We start from the raw sequence: 23980 nt of genomic DNA on the forward strand, positions 1-23980 counted from the left end.
TTACAGTCTACAGGTGAGACAGATAATGAATAAGCTAATAAGAGAATTGCTTTAATCACACCAGCCATAGATTTAGGGAAAAGAGGCCCCTACCCCGGGCTCCACTTCTGCTCCCCCGTCCCCTCCTCACTGGGCAGGGCTGAGGGCTAGGCCTTTCCCTCTAGGCCATGCTCCAGATACTCAGGATCCTGGATTTCCTGCCCACATGATTTCGAGCTGATTCCAAGGCCTGCACAGGGGGCCTCTTCCCCAGGTGTGTTTCCCAAGGGCCAGCCTTGCGGCCGATATGCTCGCCTCTAACCTCAGAGTGGCCGGGTGACCGCTGTTTGCGGGGATGGACGTGTGTGCATGGAGCTTAGTGTGCAGACTGGGGTGTCCATGTGGGCCCAGAAGGATGTGCGTGGGAAGAGACGGGGCCAGGGCTGGCTCCCGTGGCACCATGTTCTGGTGCTTTCCAGGTCATTAATGAAATTGTGTTGTAAAGGTAGGAGGATAGAACAAAATTTGTGTAGCAGCTTCTTACACGTTGCTCATAACGTTGAGATGTTTAGAAACGTGGCAGGTGGGCCTCTATTTGTATTTTGGGGCCCCCAAATGTTGGGCTGCAGGACTATGACGAAGGTATGTTTAAAGAACAGCAGAAACATGCATTATTGAGGCCGGAGAGGGGTGGCTTATTTCTGTGCCCTTTCAAACCAGGCTTAGCAGAGAGAGGGTTTGGAGGTGCTATATTTGGTGCGTGGACCAGCTGTGGCAGGTTAAGTGCCAAGTTTTGTTTCTGGTGGCTAGAATATTTAAAATATTTCTCTCCATGAACAACTGGTCGTCTCGGGTGTGTGCGTGTCTGTGTCCTTCCGTCTGCGTGGATAAGGTCGGGGAAGATATTTTATTTCTCGTTCCTAGAATTAAGGATCGCATAGGCTCCGCCGTACGCAGGAGAGTAGAAGTGAGGGGAAGAGTTCATTGCCAAGGCTGACCTTTTCCACGGAGAACTGTTTTGCAGCGCCAAGAAAAACCCACTATGAGCTCAGCTGGGTGCAGAGCGTGGCAGCCCTCCTCACGTTTCTTGGAAGGAGTATAAGTAATTTGAGACCAAGGAATTCCGATTGTTTTAAGCCTGCAAAGCCAAAATGTCCACGCCATTAGCAGCCCAGAAGGGTGCAACTAATAGATCCCCTCAGTTACCTTTCAGGATGCAGATCGAACTTGCTTCACTGCAGTAGAACCAAGGATGGTAATGAAGGAAGTGGGGAAAGGGATGAGCTGCCTTCCACAAGTGCTCCGGCAGTGACAGCATCTCATCTCCCCTCACTGATTGCTGTTTAAGGCCAGCGCCGCCATGTTTATGACCTTGTTAGCCCAGGAAGCCTTCTGTGGTGGGGGAGCGTGAGGTGTGAAAAGGACCTGAGGTGCCCCCTGGTGTTCTGACATGTTGATGGCAAGGTGAAAGTTACCTCCAACGAAAAAATAGAAGAAGCCTCTAGATAAATACTGGTAGGAAATGATTACCGCTGCTGTCCTCAGTCAGCCAGGATTAATGTAGGTCCAGATTCTTGTAGAAGCTTAAGATTTCCACCTGTGTTTGTCCTGCCAGTTCTCCTTGGGAAAGTGCCCCTTTCCAGGAGGGGCTGTATCCCTCAGGGTCCTGCTGAGGAAACGAACATTGCTGAATATTTAAAACAGGAAATTTAATACAAGGCATTGTGACACAGCTGAGACACCGGATGGAATACCGAGGGACCCCAGAGATTGGCAGCAGACAACCCACTCCCAAAGGGGAGGTTCCCAAGGCCTGGGATCACTCTGAGCTGGGACCAAGGCCATGCAGGCCAAGGCACAGGGGGTCTGGGAGAACTGCTCTGGCTACACCCAGGGCCACCTCCCCCACTGTCTTCCCATGTCCCACCAGTGACCCCATTGCCCAAACCCAGCCAGAAACCAGCCTGGGAAGTTGAGCCTGCTGGGGGGTGGGGTGGGGGGCTTGGGATAAGAGCAGAGCAGGGGAAGGATGAGCCACTGCATCTGTGCGCACACAGGCCCGGGATCTGCCCTGGGTGGAAGAAGCGATTTCGATCCTGCTAGCTCCTGGCCAGCGCCTGGCCCTACCCACTGCTTTTGCTGAGCCTGCCTTCCTGGCCTAGCTCTCGTTCTGGATTCCCTGTCGCTTGAGTTGGTCATAAATACGCTGAGGTTGGAGTTATGGTAGAATTGGAGCTGTTTGCAAGTCAAAGGAACGAGTGGTTATGTGCACAGACATGGCTGCAGTGTCCTTCCTCCTGGCTCTTTGAAAGATGCTGATAGTTACAAAATAGCTGAGAAGGTTGAAGGGCTAAGGGAGTTACGGGTTGCAGCTGACTGCAGGGTGAATTTGGATCGCCTGGTTCTCTCGGAAGGTGAGAATTAAAGGGAGGGCCTTGGTTGGCAGAGAAGAGTGGAGTGGATTTTCCCAGAAGGGGAGCTGTTCCTCCAGTGCTAGGAAGGGGGTAAAGGTGACTTGTATGTGGGTGCTTCGGGCTATTATGAACCGGGCTGGGGCCAGAGGTGGCAGGGGGGTGGGAGGGGCTGTTGAAGCGGGGAGCACGCAGTGCCTTGTACTGGTGCTTGAGGGTTGTAAGGACCCCAGCTCAGTTTTTGCACCTGGATGACAACCCAGGCCTCCCTTTCCTCAGGGACTCACCTGTCTTTGGAACCCCTGGCCCAACCCCTAAGAGAATCCAGGGACCGAGGGACCTACACTTCCTTTGTGTCCTTTCCACTTGCTCCAAACTCTAGAAGGTCTACCCAAATCACATAACGAGCCAAGGACTTCTTTTCCCTTTTGCAACAGGTGGATCTCGAGCGAAGCTTCACATTTCGGAACTCGAAGCAGACCTACTCGGGGATTCCCATCATTGTGGCCAACATGGACACCGTGGGGACGTTTGAGATGGCAGTGGTGATGTCACAGGTAGGACGGCGGGCTTTTTGCCTCTGAGAAGCACACTGGACAGGTGGTCAGTAGCCCACCCTGGACTTGCTCAGACACAGGGAAGAGGAGAAAAGTGAGACACTTCAGGTCATTCGCTGCGGCCGAACTATTTGGTTCTGAGTCTGAGTGTTGCTACAGGCACTTCGTTTTCTCTCTTCCATCAGAAGGTGGATGGAGTCTGGACTTTGCCTTCAGGGAGATGGTCTAGACCTGCATCCATTTTCTTTCTTGAAAATGCTCGTGATCCTTTTGGAAATTAGAGACACAAAAAGAAGTTGGACATTGTGCCATATTATACAGTTGGATGAGTGTTGTATTAATAGAAGAGTGACGGCACCTTTAAAATGAAGACAACCTCTTTGTCTGTTCTGTAGCATTTATTACATCATTATGGAGAAAACTTAGGTGCCAAGCACTGATTGTAATGTGTATGATGCGGTCACAGCTCATACAGGTGGGTTCCTTATACAGATGAGGAAATCGAGGCAGAGAAGGAGAGGAGAGGTCAGTTGGCTCAAGGCATTTAGGCAGGTAGTCACTGAGCCAAGATTTCAAACCCAGACTGACTCCAGAATAAGGGATTTGTCTCCCAACTTACACCGACAGATACTAGTACAAGCTCAGGGTCCCTTGAACCAGCTGCTGTCTCGTTGCCTGTAAAGGGAGTAGCTAGCGCCCTACCTTTAGAAAAATAAAAACAAAGTTATTTGTGGGCAAAATCTTCATCTCCCACATCTGTGTCTGCATTTGTGTCCAAGGTTCGGTGCATTTATTCATCATAGATGTGAAATGTCTGCTTCTGATGCACAGAGTATGTGCATCTATTTCCGTAGCTAATGCCCGCCAAGTGAAAAGATAAATCCAATTAGTTGAAAGAGCTTCTTGCTGTGGACAGCATGTCTAACCTCAGGAGGTGCTGGGATTCACTATTAGCCCGTGATTAGAAGGGAGATTTTCAAACAAATTATGAAGTCACAAAATGGAGTGGGGGGTGGTCTGTCTGAGTCCAGGATCAGTTGCCTCGTCTGTCCGCCCTTAGCCCCCAGTGAGCTTTGGGCCAGAGGCTAATAAATTAATTGCAAAAGGAATTTGTATTTTTTGCTCCCTGTCTTCTCCTCCCTCTGCTGTGATCAGCCGTTGCTACTAATGAATTACGTGTTTGCGTAAAAATGCATGGAATCAGGGGGCAATAAGTAGCCCTGATGAATTCACATATCAGATTAGTAGTCCGTGAAGAACGGAGAACTTGCTGTGCTCTTCCCATTTGCACAGGAAAGACTCCCCACGAATGACAGTATGCACTGAAATAGCTAATCATGTGCGGGTCCTACGAATCTTCCATTTCTAAGATCCACTGAGTTAGTGTCTTGCATTAATAAAGTCGTAGAATTTTAGGAGAGGGGACTGAGAGAAGTTAGGAGCGAGGCCCTGATACAGGAGGAGGAGCCTGGGTTCTGCATTCGGATTTGAGTTTGATTCTGGTCTTCGCCCCTTTTTGGCCAAGCGATTGTTAAATTTCTTAAACTTAAGTTTCTTAAGCCCCATCTCTGCCCACGAAACTACTATTGCTATACAAAGTCCTGAGAAGCACATGAAATAATGTATGCGAAGCGCTTGCACAAAGTAGGTGTTCAGTAAACACTTGCTGGGTTGATAGTCATAGATTTAGGATTATGATTTATGTACTTCCCTCCCTCAAGAATACCAACTGCCTGATGGGTTTAGCTTTTAGCAGGAGATGTTTAGATTGTGAACCCAAAGAAAAGCTTTCAGGTAGAAGTTGAGCTTCTTTGGGGTTGACTAAGCATAACTTTGCCCTCAGGCTGCCCTGCTGATGGGCAGGGGACCAGCGCTCTGTGCTGCTCTGGCCTCAGTCAAGTGTGGGCTGCCCAGGGCTCTGAGAATTCTCCCTATTCCACCCCCCTGCCTCCTGGCATTGCCTCCTAAATCTTGAATGCTGTGTTGTCTGATCAGATTAGAGTGGAAAACAGGTTTTGTGATTTCCCTAGTTACACTTTCATCTGTTTGGGCCTCCTAGGAGCATATTCAAAGCAAATTAAGCCTGAAGGGCTGGAACACCGGATGCTTTTGTATTGGTGGATCACCCTCGCCATATGGAGGAAGGGGGGGTGGAACTCCCTTGACTTCTCGTCCTAATGGTGCTGTTTTATTTCCTAGCACTCCATGCTTACAGCAATTCACAAGCATTACACCCTGGATGACTGGAAGCTCTTTGCCGCTAATCACCCAGAATGTCTGCAGGTATGACTCCACCCTGGTTATAAATTAACATTTGTTGCAGGGGGAAGAAAATCTTTTTTTTTTTCATTTTTGTTTTATTTATTTTATTTTTTTAACATCTTTATTGGAGTATAATTGCTTTACAATGGTGTGTTAGTTTCTGCTTTATAACAAAGTGATTCAGCTATACGTATACATATATCTCCTCCCTCTTGCGTCTCCCTCCCATCCTCCCTATTCCACCCCTCTAGGTGGTCACAAAGCACCGAGCTGATCTCCCTGTGCTATGTGGCCACTAGCTATCTATTTGACATTTGGTAGTGTATATATGTCCATGCTACTCGGAAGAAAATCTTTAGGGTTGTCAAAAGGATTTGAATTGGCAGCAGATAGACACACAGAGTCCTAAGGAGAAACTGGGGGAAGGCAGTAGTGGTCCCCCAGCCGTTGATCATTGCCAAGAATTTGCCAAGGAAGCCTGTACTGTATTCTTTTTTAAAAAAACATTAGGATTTACCTGCAAGGAATATCTTTTTTCCCTTGAGAAGTGAAGTGTTCTATCATGAGAACTTGCAGAGGACCTGGCAGTGTTTCCTTCCGGGGAACCGGTCCGTTCTAAACGTGCCTTTTGACCAGAAAAGATACCTAATTATAGCAAGTTGTTATAATTGGAGCTGAATATAATGGAGCGGAATAAACAGCATGCCCTCCAGGATGGCTTTAATCAAAAAGACAGATAATAAAAAGTGTTGGCGTGGATGTGGAGAAATTGGAGTCCTCCTACATTGCTGGTGGGAATGTAAAATGGTGCAGCTGCTGTGGAAGACAGTTTGGCAGTTCCTCAGAAGGTTCAACATAAGAGTTCCCATATTACTTAGCAATTCTGTTCCTAGTATAGACCCAACAGATACAGAACTATATGTTCACACAAAACCTTGTACACAAATGTTCACAGTAGCATCATTCATGATAGCCAAAAGGTGGAAACAACCCAAATGTCCATCAACTGATGAATGAATAAACGAAATCTGGTATATCCATACAATGGAATATTCACCAGTGAAAGGGAATGAGATATTGATTCATGCTACAACATGGATGAATCTTAAACATTTTACCAAGTGAAAAAGCCAGACACCAAAGGCTGTGTACATGATTGTGTTTACGTGAAATGCCCAGAATAAGCAAACCTGTAGAGACAGAGACAGAAAGTAGATTAGTGGTTGCCTAAGGCTGTGGGATGAGAGGTTTGAGGGTGAGGGCTAAAGGGTGTGGGAATTTCTTTCTGGGGTGATGAAATGTTCTAAAATTGATTGTGGTGATGGTTGCACAACCCCAAAAATACTAAAACCATTGAATTGTGCACTTTCAAAGGTGAATTGTTTTTGACTGTATCTCAGTAACACCGTTACTGAAAAAAAAAAAAAGCAGTTTGAAAATAACAAAAGTCCCGGTAGAACACACCAGACTTTGATCCAGGCACACGTCAGTGGTTCTACGTCAATGCCACAGAGGAGTCTCTGCATTTAGATGCTTTTCTACATGGTGAGATCATCTGTGATTGGAGAATGACTTCATATTGTACTGCTTTTGAAGTTACACTGGCTCCTTTTTTTTCTTTTTTTTTTTTCTGTGCCTTGACTATGTGTGGATTTTGATGGAGAAGGTGGTTTCAGAGATAAAATAGTTCTGGCTCACTAGTGGGTCCTTCCTTTTTCCCATATTTTATTCTAATGGATTATCTCTGTTTCACCTTCTTCCCCTCTTCTCTGGATGAAGTTTGAGGAGCATGAGTTTCCAGCAGTGCATGATTCATCAGAACCTTGGCTTTTTCATTACCAAGTGTCCTCATTTCACTTACTGCCCCACTCCCACCAAATTAGAGCTCATTAAAAAGGGAACATGGTACAAACTCAGTGGCACAGAGGGAAACTAACCAATCTTGAGTTTCACCTGCTAAACTTTAACGGAAATGAAGGAGAAAATAAAATTGGTAGCAGAACTCGGAGGGAAAGAACGTGTGGATTTGGGGCACAGGTCAGACCGTAAACAGGAGGAGTGAATGTATCACATTACCAGTCCGCTTACATTCAGTATCTGAGTTGTAGCTACACTGGTGTGATTTGGAGGGAATAACAAAGGATTTTCAGATATGTCCCTCGTCTGTGGCTTATAGTTTAGAAATATGAGTTAGAATATAAACATTATATAAATTTATAAAATATAAATATCTCATGAAAGGTGAGATGCCGACTCTGGCCACAATCCCATGGGTCAGTTTTGTTGAGGCATAAATTACTAAAATCCAAAGAGCAGATTTTGAGCGGAGCAGCGGGGTGGGTTGGAGAGCGCCAGTGCTGAGGAGCTTGGGGGAGAGGGTGTCACGGAGGAGACTGTGCTGGCTTCAGGTGTAAGCACGTCCCAGTGCAGATGGGGAGGATCCTTTCGGCGCTCATTCATTCTCGCACTTTGGGACATTTTGCCTCTAGAATGGAGACGCTAAGACTGGCAGCAACCCGTGCAGGTTACGATTTGCATATTGTGATAATGTTGCATTGGGAGTGAAAAGGAAAACAGGAAGGGGTTTTATCAGAGGGGTTTTAGACATCTTTCCCTCCTTCCTGCCACCTAAGCGAGATGCTCAGGGTGATGGCCACGGCTTTGGCACAAGGAACCTGAGCAGACCAGCCACCCTGGCTCTCTTTACCTCTCCTCTCCTCCTGGAGGAGAATTTGCACCAGCAGCTCCACGGTTCCGAGTTCCACGTGGAGAGCTTGAGGAAATGAAACAAGAGCCAGGCACGAGATTGTGTGGCTGAGGTCCAGGGCTCCGGATATGTGCAGTTTAATGGTGGGACAGACGGCAGAGTCAGTTCAGGTAACTGAAGAAGTGAATCTCCTTTACCTCTGCTGCTGCATGTTTCTTGAGCCGGTCCACTGTGTGTCTGTCTGATCAGGGTGAACCTCGGAGGGTCACGGTGCTGTGCCCAGAACAGGCGCGTGGATGGAGGCAGGGTTACTGTTCGTGTCTTACGCCTCTTGGTTTGTTTGGTACAGCATATAGCCGTGAGTTCGGGCAGTGGGAAGAATGATCTGGAAAAGATGAGCAGCATCCTGGAAGCCGTGCCGCAGGTCAAGTTTATTTGCCTGGATGTGGCCAATGGATACTCGGAACATTTTGTGGAATTCGTGAAGCTCGTCCGGGCCAGATTTCCAGAACACACCATTATGGTAGGTATGGTGGGACGACGTCCTCTGGATGGGGAAGCAGAGAAGACGTGTGTGGGGTGTGCGGGGAGCTGTGTTCTCTTCGTAGCTTTTGCTGCCTTCTTCTTAGCAGACTAGTTGAGAATCAGCAGGAAAAGGAGAGGCAGCAGCTCTGAAGATCTGAAAACTGGCTCTGCTCTAAAAATATACATATAAAATCCAGATCAATGCCATAAGGTCTTCGTCTCTGCTAAATATCCAGTGTTTCTTACCATGTGAGACCGTTAAACCAAGGTCTGTGTCACTGCTTAACAAAGGGTATATTTTTAAAAATGAAAACATAACTGGCTTTCTGTTGAACATATTTATGTCATCTCTGCCCCAGTCTCCTCGCCAGTAGAAAACTCTGCTGTAAGAGTTGAAATCCACAATGTGAACACTTCAGAATAGTCAACAATTATTTGCAAATCAGTTGGTGTCTTGTTTTATCTAACATCTTTATGTTTGACTTTTCCTGGCTTTTGGGGGGTATTTTCCTAATTTTTAACACCTTTGCTAGTTGGAATGTGTATATCTCTTATTGCTGGGAAACATAGATTTACAGAAAAATGAACTAGAAGCTTCAGGGTTAAATTTGGGCTTTTGGAAAATCTATATTGTAATTGTGTGTCTTTACTAGTCTTAATTAACATAGCAATTATTGATTGACCCCTAGATAATTTACCTAACTCTCCTTCTACAAATTTTTTTGAACCCAGTTTTCTCTTTCTTTTCTTTTTTTAAATTTGTTTTATTGAAGTATAGTTGATTTACAATGTATTAATTTCTGCTGTACAGCAAAGGGATTCAGTTATATATACATATATTCTTTTTCATATTTTCCATTATGGTTTACCACAGGACATTGAGTATAGTTCCCTGTGCCATACAGTAGGATCTTGTTGTTAATCCATTCTGTGTATAAAGTTTGCATCTGCTAATCCCAAACTCCCACTCCAACCCTCCCCAATTCCCCCTCCCCCTCCTCCTGGGCAACCACAAGCCTGTTCTCCGTGTCTTCCTTTTACAAATTTTTAATTTAATTTCTCCTCACATTTCATCATTTTAAGGAAGTTGGGAGACAGGAATTAGTATTTCTGCTGATGGAGTTGAATCATCTGTTAAGGATTTCCAAAAATTTTTAAGTATTTTTATGCTTTCCAGTCATGTGAGAAGAAAGCGTCAAGCATTGTCCCAAGGTCAACCAGCTGCACCGTGTCTGAGCTGGGTGGGAAACAGCAAGATTCATTTCACCCCCCGCCCATGATGGTGCTGCCAGCATTGTCGTGTTTTTGATAACAGGAACACCGTTTGCTGAATACCCGTGTTTCAGGAGGCTCACCTTTGTTCTTTACAACATCTCTGTAAAGAGTAGGAACCGTTGTCCCAAGTTTACCACAGATGAGGAGTCCTAATTCCTGATTCTTTGACTGTGGGATTTTCACAAGGTCATACCCACGTTGAGCGGCAGAGCTGGGATTTGAGGTCAGGTTGGTCAGAATTCAAAGTCCAGGCTCTGGAGACCTGTTAACATGCTCTGTCCTTGTTAACTTTAGTGATGAAGCTCCCTCCTTCCACTAGGCCCCAGGGAGACAGGCGGTGCAGGAAGGGTGTGGACTGGCGGGGCAGGGAAAGGGCATGGTGGCAAGTGCAGGGCCTGGGGGTTGCTGGGGTGTGGGGCGTGAGGCAGGGAGGGGGAGATTGACGCAGAGTTCCCAAGGACGCCCGGGCAGCCACCAATGGCAGGGGCCTCTGCAGCGCCTGCCGGCTGCCCAGGGAATATGTTCTCGTTGTTCGTGTTGGTTTCCCTCATTGGTTGGCGAGGTAGGTGTTTCTTCCTCAGCTGTGCTTTGCCTGCACTGACCCCTGAGATCTGTGATTCACTTGGAAACCTCCGGTACTCCTATGTCCTTGGTTTTTAGGAAGGTAATTTCTCTCATGGCTCTGGGAGGCATTGGGAGGATGCATTTGTCTAGTGTTTGGAAACTGAAAGGTATATAACACGGGTGCTGAGTGCTATTGTGATGGTTACACTGTAGTGAACGGAAGCGCAGCTCAGAAGTGTTGTTGGTAGAGGCTGGCGATTCCTGGGTGTCTGCATCAGGGGCGACGGCTTGTTGCTTCTGGTGCCCAGCACATCCTGGATTTATGTGGAGCCTTTTTTCTTGTCTTTCACCTAAGGCAAGCACTGCCACAGGTCGAGAGGGGGGAAGCGGGGATTTTTAGAAAATGTCATTGGCAGAAAAGGGTCCTGTGAAGATGCTGGGTGTGAGAAGAGTGTGACAAGTCCTCTGGGCCTTTGCCTGGTGGCTTTCAGAGAGGAAAGGGAATGATGTGTTCTTGGGTGTATTCCAGGTACTGTGGAAAAAAGGCACTAGCGTGGACCAGGCTCTTCTCTTTTAATAATAACTCGTCCTGTGTAAGACAAAGGCACCTATTGTACTTTAAATTGATGGGAAACTTCATCTTGGGTTGAGAGAGTTTTGAGGGTCACGCAGCCAGTGCGAGGTGGGCCTGGGGTCCAGCGCCTGTCCCCAGGGCCTGGCATCTCTCCTTTATACCATGCTGCAGCCAGGCCACCTGCCAGCTCAGGCTCATTGGTATGCAGAGGTCCCTACGTTGGGTCTGGGAAGTACCTTTGTGCTGGTGGCTTGCTCTTTTTTTTTTTTTTTTTTAAAGATTCTTTTGATGTGGACCATTTTTAAAGTCCTTATTGAATTTGTTACAATATTGCTTCTGTTTTTATGTTTTGGTTTTTTGGCCTCAAGGCATGTGGGATCTTAGTTCCCCGACCAGGGATCGAACCCACACCCCCTGCGTTGGAAGGCGAAATCTTAAACACTGGACCGCCAGGGAAGTCCCTGGCGGCTCTTTCTGATCTGGTCCCGAGGACATAGGCCCGTGACACCTAATCTGTTCAGATGAGACTAGCTCTGCTCCCCTGGGGAATGTCAAGTCAGCCACCATTGGCCGATCCCCAGCTAGCCACTGGCACGTCCTTGGCATTTCCATGTGTGGCCAGCGGCTCAGGCACCTGCCTGGGTTCTTTCTCCAGCTGTCATGGTCAGACAAGGTTCTGAGCCCTGTGGAGGCCCTGCCTGCTCTGTGCCTCTTCCCGAGAGGCGGACGCCCTTCAGTGTTCCTCACAGGTGTCAGCCATGGGCAGCTGAACGTACCTCCTTGAAGCACAAGGGCCCTCTCAGGCCGAGTTACCTGGATTTTGTTTTCACCCTCTTTCTGGAACCAGTGTGAACTGAAACTGCGGCAGAAGCTATGACAGGCCTCAGAGATTCAGCCGATGTTTGTCTCTGAGAGTCACACGGTAAACTCAGTTTCTTGTGCCGTGCAAGGTGGTTATTGCCCTGGTAGCATCTCCTAGTCCCTGGTTGCATGGGTAGGTAAAGGGACACCTTCGTGGGCATGGGAGAAGGCTCTGGCATTAATGTTCCAGCACCTTCTGTCAGGTGTTGGCCCCCAGGCCAGATCTAGCCTGCTGACCTCTGCCTTAGATCATTCTGCAGAGAGGATTTTTCTTGGCAAAAGGCCTCAGAGGAGCTGGTAGAAAGTGGGTAGAGAAGTTATCGTTTCATGGGTATGAAATTTCAGTTTAGGGTGATGAAAAAGTTCTGGAGATGGTTATTGAACTTCCTTTATAAACCTTACAGTGACAACGATGGGTGGGTCTGATCAGTCCCGCTTTATAGCAGGATATATGCAGACTTAAAGTTGAAGCTATTTTCTTAAAATTTCATGGCGAGTGGGAGGGCCATCATTCAACCCCAGGGCTTTCTGAACTTATTTTGCTATAGATGTCTGGGTCTAAAGGAAAGCTGGAGAACTTGGGGCTGGTTCTTGTCCAGAGGACTTTTTAAAATGCTACAGAAGTACTTGAAAGGTTTGTTTTGTCCCTTTTCATGCCTTTTGCCTGGACCCTCATACCTGTCTTGGACATGGACAAGCCAGAGGGGTGCCTGGACTGTGCTTGGCCTCCCCAGGAAGAGGGGTTGCCTAGCGGAAATCTCCCCTTGCCTGCTTTGGGGCCCAGCTGAGGGTCTGTAGCTTCTGTTTTGTCCTGGCTGCCCGGTCATGACTGAGCCGGATGTCACGTTCTGAGCCTCTGGTATCCATTGCCCACAGGAGCTGCTTCAGCCAAGATAAGCTGACTCCTTGCTAATCACCCCCTGCCAGCTTCCCTTACCCGGAGCCTGCAGGCTGCCTGGGCCACGGGCTGGGCTTTCCCCGGAGCCCGATGGCGCTCCCCTGGCCACTCTCATTTCTGAATTTGTCTTTTCCTTTCTGCCCTTATTTTTGCCCTTCTTGGTTTCAAACTTGAACAGACAGATTTTGTTCCTGCAAGTGGACACTCTCCATCCTCTCCTGGTCATCTGCATTCTTGTTGTGTGGGCCTCAGGCTGGAAGCCTTTTGTAATCACTCTGGGTTTTTCCAGGCTCAGCCCTCTCTGCCGTGACTGCGTCTGACCACTGGTTCAGGATCCTGCAGGCGGTTCAGGGGACACGAGGACACCTGGGGGAGCTTCTGGGCTCTTAAAATAGCATCAGCTTCCTCCATGCTTTTAAACCTACTTTGACCTCATACGGTTGTACCTGGTATGTTCATCCTGAGCTGATTTGAATTAATTTATTTGGTGTAAAGTAGGCCCTTTTAAAACCAAATGGTTTGTAGGAGGCATCAGGTTTGGGGGGGGGATCCACAATGAAAATGAAACCTTGTAGGGAGCTTAGAGTAGCTTCTTTTAAGTGTTTTATTTTAACTTATTTTTATAATTAACTTTAATTTTATTTTAAAAATATATTTTGAATTTTTAGCAAGTCAACCAGGGAGGAAGAATGAGGGCATCTTGCTTCTTGGGTTCCTAAGTTCTTTTTTTTCTTTTAAAATTTATTTATTTTTGGCTGCGTTAGGTCTTCGTTGCTGCGTGCTGGATTTCTCTAGTTGTGGCGAGTGGGGGCTACTGTTAGTTGCGGTGCGCGGGCTTCTCATTGCGGTGGCTTCTCTTGTTGGGGAGCACGGGCTGTAGGCGCATGGGCTTCAGTAGTTGTGGCTCGTGGGCTCTAGAGTGCAGGCTCAGTAGTTGTGGCGCATAGGCTTAGTTGCTCTGCGGCATGTGGGATCTTCCCGGGCCAGGGTTCGAACCTGTGTCCCCTGCGTTGGCAGGAGGACTCTGAGCAACCAGGGAAGTCCCCTACTAAGTTCTTTTTGAGGTTCAGAGTTCATGCTGGTCCTGTGCTTCAGGAAAAACACCCTAAAAAAATCAATCACAATTATTAAAGTAATACAATTTCTACTGTCAAATCCAGGAAATTGTAAAGAAGAATGATTAATAACAGTCAGAATATTCCTTCATCTAGACGTAATTTGTCAGCATTTTGGTGTATGTTTTCATCTACACCTATGCTTGTCTAACAAAATTGAGATCTTACTATTTCTTTCTGTTTCCCCTAACATTACACTGAAAGCATTTAAGCATTTTCCCATGGCATCAAACCAATCTTGAAAACATCACATGGGGCTTCCCTGGTGGCGCAGTGGTTGAGAATCTGCCTGCCAATTCAGGGGACGCGGGTTCGAGCCCTGGTCTTGGGAAGATCCCACATGCCTGCGGAGCAACTGGGCCCGTGAGCCACAATTACTGAGCCTGCGCGTCTGGAGCCTGTGCTCCGCAACAAGAGAGGCCACGATAGTGAGAGGCCCGCGCACCGCGATGAAGAGTGGCCCCTGCTTGCCGCAACTAGAGAAAGCCCTCGCACAGAAACGAAGACCCAACACAGCCATAAATAAATAAATTAATTAATTAAAAAAAAAAAAGAAAACATCACATGGATGGGTCATAGATTGTCGAACCATTCCCATTTTGGGGACTATATTTGCAGGTTTGCACTGTTACAAATAATACATCTTTGTAGTTAAATCTTTGACCTCATTTGTGATTACTGCCTTGAGAGAGAATCCTGGAAGTTATTGGATCAAAGGATATATATACATTTGCATTTCTCTACGTGGACAAATTGTTTTCTGGGAAAACTTGTTCTGGAGTAGACATTCTACCGGCAGAGAACGAGCGTCTGTTTTCTCTTCAGTGTTTAGTCTTTATAATCATTGATAATTTAAGTGAAAAGTGGTACCTCGCTGGTGTCTTCATTTAAGTTTGATTACTAGTGAGGTTGAACACTTTCCCTCTGTTTGTGGCCACTTTTATTTCTTTCATTAGTTTGTTCATGTCCTTTGGCAGTTACTCTGTGAGGTGGTAGCATTTTTCTTGTAGATTTGGAAGAGCTCTTGTAATGTTAGTGACTCTTTGTCATAATTGCAGATATTTTTCTCCAGGTTGCTTATTAGTTTTGTTGATTATATGTATGAGTGTGTGTGTTTATATGTACACAGGTTTTTAATTTTCATATAGATGGATCTATATATATATATTTATTTTTGTTTTATGCTTATTACAAGTATTCAAAGTTTTCTTCTAAATCTGGGAGACAACTTTTAATTTAACTCATTAATCCATTTGAAGCTTATTTTGGTGAAAAGTATGAGTAATAATCTGTATCTTTTTCCAAAAGATCCCTTTCCCCAGCTCTGTCTATTGAAATACTGTTCTTTCCTCAATGACATGTAAGGCCATCTTTATCATGTACTATATTCTCCTGTGTTCCAGTCCTTTTTCTGGGCTGTCTGTCATTTTCCATTATCAGATGCTGTTGGAATTAAAGTAGCTTTGAGCCCTCCTCATTGTCCTTTTCCGAGATCCTTTTATACAAAGTTAAAAGTCACTTTGTCTAGGTGGAGAAAGAAATTCCCTCTGGGAATCAATTCAGCGAAAAGACACTTGGGGCTTCAATGCCAAAGAATCAGTCGCACAAGTTAGGGATGCATTTCCCCAAATAAGACTTTGCATAGTTGTGAAAATTTGAACAGGCATCTTGCCAAGTATCCTATGTACCAGCTGAAGGATCCACAGGGCAGTGAGTTGTAATAAAAAGGGCTATTTTTGTGTTCCCAGACTCCTGCGGTGAAAGAACATACACTATTTTCAAACCAGATGCATCCTTCTGGTTTTTAGATTCTGCCACTTCCTGGCTTATGTGTTTATTAGGACCACAGCTTCATGTTGTTCTGCAAATGATGTACGTTCCAGTGCTGTTGGGTTTGTCTGCCCTTTCATATCTCGGTGGGAACCACTAACCCTAGAGTGGGATACCCAGGTATTTTCCCAACTGTGAGGTGACCAGTAGTTCTCTAATCCTGGGTTCCATAGAAGTTCCTCAGGGGGTTTACAGACTGTGAACAATAAAGATTTTAATCAGCAGAGACAGTGTTTCATTGCTTATTTTATGTATTTAGGTTCTCTGGAAGATTTTGTTTTGTCCATCACTGATAGGTTCAACAAGCCCTGACCTAGATAGTCTAAGGTCTCTTGCAGTTCTAAAGTCATGTAATTCTGTAGTTCCTCATGCTATCAGCTCACCCAGAGGTAGCCCCGGGTGTCCAATTCTGTGTTCTTGTTAAAAGAGAAGAAAGGAAACCTGGAGAAAACTCTAGCCCACCAATTTCAGACTGAAAGTCTATTCAGGGATTGGTCCATTGTTTTCTCCCATTTTCTCTTTTGTCCCCCGGCTGCCTGGTGGCTTCAGAACATGCCCCTCCTTATGTGGGGTTCCTCCATCACTTATCTTTGTTCCACCAGGAGTAGTTCATGATCTCGAGCTGTGTTCCTTCTATCCCAGGCAGGGAACGTGGTGACGGGAGAGATGGTGGAAGAGCTTATTCTTTCAGGAGCAGATATAATCAAAGTGGGCGTTGGACCAGGTAAGACTTGCTGGGAGCACAGCAGGGGCTGTGGGCGGAGGGGGGCGAGAATTGGGATTTGGGGCTTGGAGGGACCGGAGATGCCCAGAAGGTACCCCATGAATGATCCATCCTCAAGTTTAAAGCACATTTCTTTTGGAAGTTATCACTGAGCTTCTGATCAGAAGAGGCTCCTGAATAGAAGTCTCATTGAGCTGCTTTCTGATGCCTCTGGGGAGGTTCTGAATGAACTTGAATGTGGTTTGAATGAGCTCTTGGTTTCAGAACATTAACGGGGAAGAAAAGAATGAGGTCTCACGAATGATCCCATTCACCTTGAAGAGGAAGGTGAAGGGTGGAGAATCCGTGGGGGCAAGTCTATGTGAATGTTCGAGGGACCCCAGACATTGCAAATAGGCATGCAGCTGTGAGGTCACGTTCGAACTTGACCTGTGGCTTAGGCGGTTCTCATCTCTGGCTCCTCCCCTGGTACATCTCCATCTCAGATTTTGCGGCATCCTCCTGGGCCTTCTCTCCCAGGATTGCCATTGGCATTTTGAACTGAGGAACGAGGAGGAACCTTTCTATCCTATACTGGGCGCTTCCATTTTCTCTTGGGGCCGCTTGACGCTGGCCTTGCCCTTTGGCCAGACGGGAGCATGAGCTTCCATATTTTTAATGTTTTCATTGTCACATTGTAAAATTCCTCCTTGCACATCCATTATTAACCAAACACTAAAACTGAAGAGAAGGAAAGAATGAGATACACTTTTTTTTTTTTTAAAGAAACCCATATTTTATGTATTCATTTTTGGCCGTGCTGTGCGGGATGCAGGCTCTTAGTTCCCTGACCAGGGAGTGAAGCCATGCCCCGTGGAGTGGAAGTGTGGAGCCCTAACCACTGGACTGCCAGCGAAGTCCTGAGATACACATTTTCATTTGGGAATAAAAAGTAGCAAAGATTTTTTATAGGTATCATCTCCCCGGAAGACACTACCAAAAAAGGAAGCAAATAATAAACCAATATGAGAAGAGTCTTTGGGAAAGCACTGCCAGGATGCAGAAGACATCGTTGTGTTGTGACCTGGCACCATTGTCAGCCTTGAGGAACTAGGGTGGACATGAAGAGACTCTTGGGGAGGGGGAGCCCTGTACGCTTGTGAAAGGCCCCGAGCTTTCACTTTGGTCTTTACTGGGTGTCTGTCATTATTGAAAAGTCAGAGGATAAAGCCCAGTTCCTGCTTACAGGGCGCTCTGCCCGCCTAGAATGGGCTGTAATAGATTAGGCTTGTAATAGGGTCAACTAGGCTGATAACAGGCCGGGAAGGCTCTTTTCCCCCAAAGCAGAGCGCGCACCAGTCACCTGTTTAATTGAGTGTCTCCTAGCTGCCGTCGTGCTGGGTGGGTGCTGTACAGGATGTGAGGTGTGGAAGTGGTCTTCTCGGCCCTCAGAGCCGTTCTTGATGTAATCTTGAGCGTTCAGCCGCCCTCGTTTCCTTCCCAAACGTCCTCTATACATGCAGTCTCTTTGCCCGGAGGATTTATTGTCCTTCCACTGTCGCTGTGTGCCTCCCAGGCTGTCTGTTTAGAACAGGCGTGACTGAAGGGAGTAAGAGGCTTTCTTTGAGCCTGATGTATTGGAGCCGCTTCTGTAAATTTATTGGAGGGGATGCTTACGTTTCACGAATTCTTCAGCATGAAAACACTGGGTACTGTCTAGATGACAGGATTAAAAAAGGTTCATTATGGAACAACTCCTGGCACTTGGGAAAAAGCATTAAAAATGCACCCCTCGCCCCACCCCCTGCTCTGGGCTGGTACCCAGTTTCTCCTTTCAACCTGGGGCTTAAGACCACTCCCACGCCTTGGCCCTCGCCTGTACAGAGCTCCAGGCCACTGCAGCTGGGCCCCTGCCCTCCGCTGAGGGTCTGGCAGATGAGTGGGAAAGGAGAAAAGCGAATTCTGAGCCAGAACCAGAGGTTATACAACTCCAGTTGTGCCTCGCACAGTGTGTGCCTGGGACAGGGGTGCCTTGGTCAGGAGAGAAGGTCATTGGCCCCAGGGTAGTGAGTGGCCCGTGTTGTGCCCTGCAGCCCGATGCTGGAGAAGGTGGCTCCCCAGTCCTGGTTTCCCTGCTGGAGCCAGGCCTCAGGGTGTAGCCGTGGTTCTCCAGTTCTGTCCCTAAAGACACCCCCCTCCCCCCGGGAGAGGTCTGTGGGAAGCTGAGAAGCCACTGGTGGTGGTGGGGAGCCTCGCCCGAGGGTCCGGTGGGAGGGAGGAGTTCACGCCCAGCATTTACACTGGCCCCAGGGCACCCCAGAGGCGACACCACCAGACCTGCAGGAGGGACTGAGTGAGTGAGTGGTGAAGCCGTAGAGACAGGGACGTGGGTGACTCATTCATTCTCGAGTTCACGCATTCTTTCTGTGACTATTTATAGCGCCCTTATTATGTTCCGGGCTCTGTTCTCAGCACTGGATTGACCACACTGAATATCCAGGGAGCTTACCCTCCAGCAGAGAAAACAGATCCTCGGTTCTTACGCAAATAATGATTTAAATGCTGTTTTTGAAATGAGGGCTGTGATGAACAACTTCCCTGCGGCAGTGACATTTAAGATGAAGCCTGAAAGATGAGAAAGGGTTGGCTGGACCAGGGGGTTGGTGCAGAGGGGAGCGCTCCACAGAGAGAACACCCTGTACAGAGGATCCCCGAGGTGGGAGGAGCTGAAAGGGCAGCGTGGCTGGAGCCTGCCGAGTAGGGGCAGGAGGAGAGAGCGGGCAGAGCAGGGGAGACAGTCCGGAGCTTGATCCAGGTGGTCTCGGGGCGGGTGCTCGCCTGCTGGGAGGGAGGGGGAGACTTGAGCAAGGGGCCCTGTGCTGGAGAGGCCCGTGCTCTTGGCGTGACTCAGAGTGGACCTCCCTGGACTAATACCCTGCAGGCAGTCAGCCAGGACTGGAGTTGACTGGGGAGGGCAGAGGTCTAGGGGATGAAAGCATCCAGGTGGCTGCTGTGAGTTCTGCAATGGAAGCTGACCTCAGAGTCCTGGCTGGACTGGGTGGGAGATGGGCCACGAGCGGGTGGGGGCCGGGAGGCTGGGGCATGGAGAGGACAGAGCCGAGTCAGAGGGAGGCTGCAGGAATGCCCTGAGTGCGGCTCCCTTTTCTCAGGGGCTTATTGCAAGGCTGGGCAATTTTCATCCCTCTTGTCATTTAATCTCCCTCACAGCCCTATGAGGTTAGTGCTTTTATTTTCATTTTACAAGCGAGGTACCGAGGCTTAGAGAAGTTAGTAATTTGACAAAGGTTGAAGGTCAGGGAGGCTCAAGGTCATGGGAGGCATCTGGAGTTCCCTTGTGGTTGCGTGGCAAGTGAAGGAAGGTGGGAAAGAATGGAGTTGAAGGATGGAGGGTCAGTAAGTGGGAGCTGATGTCATAGAAGAGAGTGACAAGGTGTAGGGTGGAGTGTCCTGGACAATAGCAGATGACGGTGATGAGGCCCTGAAGGGACCTAAGGCCAGATGGTGGCCACCTCCATTGAGCTGTGGGGCAGCCCCATGGCTCCCCTCCCGCCACTGTGGAAAGTTCACCCCCAGAAAATTGGGGCAGGGCTGTGTGACGGTGATGGAGGTTCGTTTTGTATCCCGTTCTGCTCGTTCATAACCATCTCTCTTTGGGGTCTCCCTCTTCCTCCATCCAGGTTCCGTGTGTACCACCCGCACCAAGACGGGAGTGGGGTACCCGCAGCTGAGTGCTGTGATCGAGTGCGCAGACTCGGCCCACGGCCTGAAGGGGCACATCATCTCGGTAAGTGTCCAAGTGGGGCTGGTGGAAGGGTCTGGGAGCATCTGAGGAAGGCCCCTGCTCCCTGGCTGCCCTTCACCTTGTTGGCATCCTGTGGGCTCGGGAGTGAGCCAGGCACATGGTCACGGCATTTGGTGACAGTCGACCCTACTCCCTATGGATTCAGCTCGAGGTGGTGGGTAGCATGACGGGGGGATACGTGGGGAGCTTTGAGAAAGTGAGAGGGCCACGTGTTAGCTTGCTAGGGCTGCCGTAACAAAGTGCCCCAGACTGGGTGGCTCAAACAAGAGAAATATATTGTCTCACAATCCTGGAGGCCAGAAGTCCAAGATTAAGGCGTCAGCAGGCCGTGAAGCCTCCAGGGAAGGCTCTGTTCTGGGCCTCCCAAGCTTCTGGTAGTCCCTTGGCTTATGGCACCAGAGCTCCAGTTTTTACGTGGTGTCCTCCCTGTGTGCATGTTTGCCTTTGTGTCCAAATTTCTCCTTTTTATAAGAACATCCGTCATTTTGGATTAGAGGCCCATTCTACTCCAGGGTGACCTCATTTTCGCTAATCACATCTGCAGTGGTGTCAGATGCTGTCACCGGTTACCATAGTGAGGGCAGATTGAGTAGGATGTTGGGGGCAGAAGTTAGATTTTTGTGGGTGGAGAAATGTATGGGAAGGAGATGAGCGCAGAAGCAGAGTCAGTGATCATGAAGCTTCTGGAAGTACAGCACCTCAGTACTCAGCCACTAAATGTCAAGGATTGAATGAATGTCAAGTTAATCCTCCATTTATCTGTTATTCTACTCCACCTTTATCGACATGACCGTCATTCACATAGTTACCACGTCTCTCCCCTTCTAGATGAGATGCTCAGAATAGGACAGAACATGTCAGATATAACTGGATGGACTTGGACAGAGCTATGGCTTCCACTTATGTGGGTGATACATACACACATGTATATTATATATAATTAAGTTATGTATATTTAATATATATATATAAATTCTGAAGTGGTGGTGTATTTTTAGTGGTGCTGTAACAATGAACTCACACTGAATAGAGTAAATTAAATCTTCAGACCTTTTCACTGGTCCAGTTGCTAAGCCGAGCTCCCACATTAAGTAACTGACAGATTATTTTGTAAAAATCCAGATGTAGTAAATTACATATCCTGGTGGAATGATCGCTTGTTGATTTTGGCTCAGCATTTCAGCTGGTGAGGTTTGATTTCTGGACCTGCTTTGAGGGTATAATACTCTTTAAAAATCCCTATGTGCACACCATCTCATTTGAGTCTTACTATGGCATTGGAGCCCTGCAGCCGTTGCTTCCCCGCACGTGCCTTGTTACAACCAAAAGGAAGATCTAGTTCTTTGACTCGTGGTCCAGCGCACACTCCCTGTGCTCCTTCTAGTTCTTCATCCAGACTTTCCATCCATCCATCCATTCAGTCAGCACGTATTCATTGAGCATCTCCTGTGTGCTAGAAGGTGGAATAAGTGACCGAAGATTTATTGGCTGCTGACAGAGTTCTAAGACCTTCCAATTAATATCTTTTCCTTTTAGCTTTTGCTCCAATGAACAAATTAAAACCCATTTATTGAACAACTCATGTGTAAAAGGCTGACATAGAGCCATCATCCTACCTTTACAGAGTGTGTTGATTGAACTCACTGGAGTCACCAAACAGCACCGTCCTCCAATATGGTTCTCAAATGCTCGCCGTAGCCTCGTGTTGGGCCGGCTGCATGACATTCACCAGGGAGACTTTTCACCATAGACATTCCTGGACCCCATCCTGTTGAATTAGACTCTTCATAGTTTGCCCTCCAGAGCACCATATGTAATTAGTTATAAGTCTCCATTCACCATCAAGTGTCTTAATAACAATTTAGACCGTATATATCTTCCTTGAGTGGCCACCATTTCTGAATCAGTGGAGGTCAAATTAATGAAGTTTTACTATGAACTTATTCTGAGATCCCATACTTGTGTCTTTCTAGAAATTTCCCAGTTGCTTAGTTTATAGGACCATTTGGGGAGTAGGGGTGGAGGCTCTGCTTGCACCACAAGTGACTCTGAAAATCAGCTTGGGATCTCCTTACCCACCATCATTTTATAGCTTATGTCAGCAGTTCTCTAAGTGTGTGCCCAGACCTGGAGTATCATGATCAACTGAGGACTTGTTAGAAGTTCTTGGGCCTCGTATCAGACCTACTGAATCAAACCCTGAAGGTGAGGCCCAGGAATCTTTTATGAAGCCCTCTAGGTACTTCAGATGTGCTCCCAAATTTGAGAACCAGTGGCTTCTAGAGTCGAGGGTCGGTACACACAGGTCGGGTCCGTGTACCAGAGCCAGAGCTCTGTCTGCTGGCACCCAGGGAACAGCTTCTGTGAATTTCTCAGGAACAGTGACAGCCCAGGCTGGTGATACGGATGCTCCAGGGTTCTTATTTTTCCATTGATGGCCAGAGCTTTCCTAGATGGGGTTAGAAGTTCAATCTGTAGTGCAGACCCCGTGAGTTCACAGACTTATATAGGTTCTGCACCCTTGACGTCAGTTCATTCCTTCTGACCAGCAGCTGAGTGTCTTGGGGTTCAAAGCAGCTGTTTTTCTCACTGTCCCTTTGTCTAATGGAGTTTCACAAGCAGGTTTCTCCCACATGCCAAGAGTCCTAAATCCACTGGAAACCCATCAACTGTTAGGATCCTGCCACTTTGTCCAGTTTCCTTCCAGCTGTCTCATTTTACACTTTTGTTGCTGAATTAGCATGTCTGTGCTACTGAAGTTCAGAAGGAAGCCACAGCAGGGGGTCGGTTACACCCAAGAGGCTGGACGTGAACTGTGGTCCACGTGGGCTTCTGAGAGGCAGAGGACTGAGAAATCCAGGACACCTCCTGGGTAGGTGAAGATTAAGGTGTGACCAGTTCATTTTGTCTTGTCATCTGCTAGGGACATGACACAAAGGAGAGCATTTTAAAGGTGGGAACAGCATTAGAGGAAGTAATGGCTGACACGTATTGAGCAGCTGCTGTCTTTGGGGCACGGTACACCTATAATCTCTAATCCTTGGAACAATCTAGGTATTAGGTAGCTGTTCTCTTCGTTGGACAGGTGTATTAGGGTTCTCTAGAGAAACAGAACCAATAGGGTGTGTGTGTGCGTGTGTGTAGATACAGATTTATTATAAGGAATTGGTTCATGCAATGATGGGGCTGAGAAGTCTCAAGATCTGCAGGTGGGTTGGCAAGCTGGAGACCTAGGAGAGCCGATGGTGTGATTCCAGTCTGAGTCTGAAGGCCTGAGAACCAGAGAGAGCCAGTGTTTCTGTTGGAGTCAGCGTCCAGGGTCCCAGTTCTAAGGCAGTCAGTCAGGAAGAATTCTCTCACTTGGGGAAATCTCAGCCTTTTTGTTCTATTCAAACCTTCAGGTGATTAGGTGAGGCCCACCCACATTAGGGAGGGCAATCTGCTTTACTCAGTCTGCTGATTCATGTGTTACTGTCATCCCCAAAACACCCTCACAGAAACATCCAGGACAATTTTTTGACCAAATGTCACTCCATGGCCCAGTTGATGCCTAAAATTAACTGTCACATCCAGTGAGGAGACTGAAGCTTTGAGACCTAAAGTAACTTGTTCAGCATCACACTGCTGGTGGGGGGCAGAGCCAGCTCTCAAACCGAGGTCTGTTCATCTCCCGTGTTCCACTCCTTCCCTTGACCACCCTCATTTAGAAAGTGTGGAGACTCCGAGGGTGAAGGGCTAGCTGAAGTCACCAAGAATGCAGGGTTGGCCCAGCATCCCGGGTCTGCTCCTTTCCCATCACACTGCTTTGGGGGACTTCAGCTTAACCTGTGCTTATAGCTCACCTTTTCCCCACAGGGTCCCCAAGAATGTCTTCAAGTGAAGGGATCAGAGTCAGA

General features: G+C 47.6%; 1 protein-coding gene across 3 annotated transcripts in view; it reads left to right on the plus strand.

The window, feature by feature from the left end:
• Positions 1-23980, plus strand: part of GMPR (guanosine monophosphate reductase) — an 83420-nt gene that overhangs the window by 47668 nt on the left and 11772 nt on the right. For all 3 annotated transcript variants that reach the window (XM_067752059.1, XM_067752060.1, XM_067752058.1), the window contains 5 exons: positions 2828-2947; positions 5147-5230; positions 8266-8439; positions 16201-16282; positions 19960-20066. In XM_067752059.1, the coding sequence (XP_067608160.1) occupies positions 2828-2947; positions 5147-5230; positions 8266-8439; positions 16201-16282; positions 19960-20066 (567 nt within the window). The remainder of the gene's footprint in view (positions 1-2827; positions 2948-5146; positions 5231-8265; positions 8440-16200; positions 16283-19959; positions 20067-23980) is intronic.

Source organism: Pseudorca crassidens, chromosome 10 (assembly GCF_039906515.1).
Source record: "Pseudorca crassidens isolate mPseCra1 chromosome 10, mPseCra1.hap1, whole genome shotgun sequence".
In the NCBI taxonomy this organism is placed as follows: domain Eukaryota; kingdom Metazoa; phylum Chordata; class Mammalia; order Artiodactyla; family Delphinidae; genus Pseudorca; species Pseudorca crassidens.